Source organism: Eurypyga helias, unplaced genomic scaffold (assembly GCF_000690775.1).
Source record: "Eurypyga helias isolate BGI_N326 unplaced genomic scaffold, ASM69077v1 scaffold42103, whole genome shotgun sequence".
Classification (NCBI taxonomy): Eukaryota; Metazoa; Chordata; class Aves; order Eurypygiformes; family Eurypygidae; genus Eurypyga; species Eurypyga helias.
This window is the reverse complement of record NW_010242717.1, coordinates 2,640-6,168: the sequence shown is the minus strand read 5'-3', so window position 1 is coordinate 6,168 and position 3,529 is coordinate 2,640. Positions and strand designations below refer to the sequence as shown.

Genomic DNA, 3,529 nt, shown 5'->3' with positions numbered 1-3,529 from the left:
CACAGCTTGATTAACAGTTCAGGCTACTGCTACGATCATTTCAGTCACTTCCGAGACACTGAATCCTCTCTTACCTCATCACCTTTTCTGCTTCTCCAAAGGCCCTTCGTGGGTTTTCCGAATGTCAGTGCCAATGCCGACTGCAGCATTAACACAGCAGGATAAAGACAGGACAACCACAGGGCATTTAATATAAAATTCTTAACCGTTTTATTCTTCTGGTCTGTTCGGCTTTAATTTTGCCTTTTTTTCATGTGAGGAATCTTTGGCTCTCTCCGCCTTCTCAGCAGCCGCCTTCTTTTGGCTTCGCTTTCCGGAACGGATCAGGTCTTCCCGTCCCAGTTCAACCATTTTTGCTTCCCAAGACCTAATTTCGTTTTCGTAACGAACCTTGTCATCTTCAGCCAGCTGCAGGTACGGCTGGAAGAAAACCAGGTACCAGCGGTTACGGAGGGGCTTTGCCAGGCTAAGTGCCATGTCACACCCTCCCCTCAATACAAAGGTGACTTAGGACAAGACCTTGCAGTCTGCATCCCAGGTCTCACTTTCTCCTCCGTCAAATTACAAAAACCCACCAAGCGTGCACAGAAATACAAAACTGAATCGTGGTTACGCTAAGAGGGCCGTTCTTCGAGAGGAAGTTCATCTGATATTGCTACTAACAGGCTTTTTGAGTACTAGCTCAAAAAAAAGAGCGCTGGCTTAGGCAAAGAACAGGAATAGCTGGTTTTGCACAAACGCTTCTTTTTCCACCCCCCTCCCCGCAGAAAAAATTCTAAGTTCACATTCAGAACAACCTAGAAGAGCACTCGGGAGGGAGGAAGGATGGAAAAGTACGGAATGCTTAAAAAACCTGGAGGTTTATTCTATTTCATCCACACATCTGCAGGCTCGTCTTGCAATACGCCCAACAGCTGGCAGAGAACCATCCCCAGGACAGGTTTCTGTTACTTTTACCTGTCAAAAGTCTTTCGGTCAGCCGCAAATTACTAGGCTGGCATTTAAAAATATTATATATTATTAGAAAGAATATTTAAAAACCCCAAAAGGTTGCGAATTGTTCCACCTTCCTCCCTAGACGCCGCTCAGCGTCCATTTCCAGGCACGCAGAACTTCGATCCTATCCCGCTCACGTTTCATCAGTGCTGGGGAAGACATGGTCACTACTGGAATGAAGGGAACGACAATCTTTTCCAAGACGCATAAATTAGATAAAAACTAAGAGTATTTTCCTCCATGTCATATTCTGAGCAACCGCATTCAAGATTTCGTACGAATTCATTACTTCTGACTCATTTTGGGATCCGACCAGAGCCTCATCGAAATCCAAGGACATACCTGCTTTTGAGAGCTGGACATGTTTCGCCAGACATCAAACAACTGCTTCAGCTTTGCCTGCACGGGATGTAGAACACGCCACACATCAGGATTATTTGAACAGGCCGAACACCCCAGACGCGCAGGGGAGGCCTCCGGTGCTGTCACCCACTTACAGCACCCCAAAGCCGGGGCAGAACTCGTGACTTTGCCGAGTCACTCCTGCGTGTTCTGAAACACGGACTGTGCTGCGGGAGGTGCGCTAACCACCGCTACAGAAACGGTAGCAGACCGCCACAACCGCCTGAAAAACTCGTGTATCTGCCCCAGAGCGAAGAATTCTCTCCTTACGGACGAAGCCTGGACGCTGAAGAGCAAAACCGGGCGCTAACTGTGTGTGCCCACACAGCAGCTCACACCCACCGCAGCCTACAGCACCACCTAAGCAAAGCAAACTCCGGGTACTGAACTGTTCAAGCGTTTCTTTCGGAGGGATAGAATCCCAACCAGATTGCTGGAATACAGCAGATGTGTTTTAAAGAACAATCTTTCCGGGCTTACCGCGGGTGAAACTCCCTCGCTTTCTTGGAAGTTTTCTGACACAAAAATGTTAAAGCCGTTACGAGGTCTTTTAGGTTTTCCAAGCACAGTCAGTTCCTTTAAAAACAAGGAGAAAAAATTACTCAACCTCCCGAGCGTGCATTTTTCCAAACAAAAGTTACCATTTGTATTTACATCTTAAATTCATTCGCGTTCTACTCTGTAAACTGAGCTCTACATCAGGATGCTCTCACCACCTGTCACTAGCACTACACTAAAGACAACATGAATTTTCACAGACTTAAAAAAACCCCCAAAACCCAACACCTTACACTGATTGTAACATCCAGAAACCCAAGGCCGTTACTAAACCCTGCTCAGTAGGGAAGTCAGGATGGCAGGTTTTCTACTCTCTCCGTAAGGCTTTGGTTTCTGGCGTGAAATGCTGCGTGCTTGCCGGGAGGAGGGCAGGCACCCGGCTCTGTGGGAGGTGAGAAGGTGCCACACAACCTGCCCACGTCCAGGGAAAGGGAACTGCGCTTCTGCTGTCAGAACGCTCTGCCTGCAGGAACGGCGAGAGGGAAAGCACAGCAAATTCCCAGCCAAAAGGGAACGGGGAAGGCGATCTCTATGGAGGAGCCAACAAAGGACGCTGACGGACACACCTCTGTGCAGGCCGAGTCCAGCACGTCAGCAGCTACACAGGCAGCAAAGGGGCAGTATCCAAGGAAAGGAAGGAAAAAAAGGCTATTGCAAGCAGCTGCTACCTTGTGGGGGAGAGGGCACTGAAGTAACAGAAACAAGGCCTTTGTGAAAAGCTGTTTCTGGATGTCTTCCCAAGCAAAGAAAGCGCTGCTGGTTCAAATGTCCCTTATTACCTATCATTCCGCAGGCAGCTTCGGGAATAGGAAGAAAAAGCAGGGAGGAGCTACCTGTAAGCACAGCTACGTGCTACTTCCGGTCTTCCGGCCTAGGATGGCCACCGAACCGCTAACAGCGGCCATTATTTCCATCCGGGTTGGGGGGATTTCTTGTTTGGTTTGGTTTTGCATTTTGTTCTTATTCCTAAACGTGCTTCGACTCTGCTCTGTATGCTAGGCAAAGAGAACTCAGGTCCCTGGAGAGAAAAGAAACCTGAACTTTGAAACACCTACCCTTTTGGCCTTGAAGGATCTTCTTTTCGCCAGCTGCCTGCTCCTTTCTTCCTTCAGAGCCGCAGCCTGGGCTGGAGACAGCTGTGCTTTGTACGCGGCCAGCTCCTTCTCATACATTTCCCAGTCTGTCCTCCTCGCCTCCTCGTAGGCCTGCAAGGCAAGCAACCCAGCCTTAAGGGACGCCTCCAGTCGGAAAAACGCGTTCATCGGGAAACTTAAGGAACGACACCACTAAGTTAGGTCTCCGGCTCCTGGCTGCTCAGGGGAAAACCCAAAGCTGGGCCTTTCACGAGAACTAACGGAGGTGTCCTGCGGGCGGAACAACCTCACGGTGCTTGGTTATTAGGTGTATAATCACCGCTCAAAAGGAAGCGGGATGTCGCTTCCCGGTCCCACAGCCGCACAGGGCACGAGCTGTCTCATTTGGTTCTCTGGCAGCAGATTTAAAATACTACAGCCGAGGGTGAGGTACCAGAATATCTCCCCCCGAGCGCTTCAAAGCTCCCACCTCTCTTCAG

The 3,529-nt window shown here is 49.5% G+C and overlaps 1 protein-coding gene across 1 annotated transcript in view; it reads right to left on the bottom strand.

Annotated features, from left to right (window-relative positions):
- Window positions 1–243: 243 nt before the first annotated feature.
- Window positions 244–3,529, bottom strand: part of TFAM (transcription factor A, mitochondrial) — a gene marked incomplete at its 3' end in the record, with an annotated part of 3,499 nt that continues 213 nt past the window's right edge. Inside the window, exons 2-5 of the mRNA XM_010149160.1 lie at window positions 3,012–3,161; window positions 1,879–1,974; window positions 1,339–1,395; window positions 244–420 (exon numbers count right to left, since the gene is read on the bottom strand). Coding sequence (XP_010147462.1) covers window positions 244–420; window positions 1,339–1,395; window positions 1,879–1,974; window positions 3,012–3,161 — 480 coding nt within the window. The remainder of the gene's footprint in view (window positions 421–1,338; window positions 1,396–1,878; window positions 1,975–3,011; window positions 3,162–3,529) is intronic.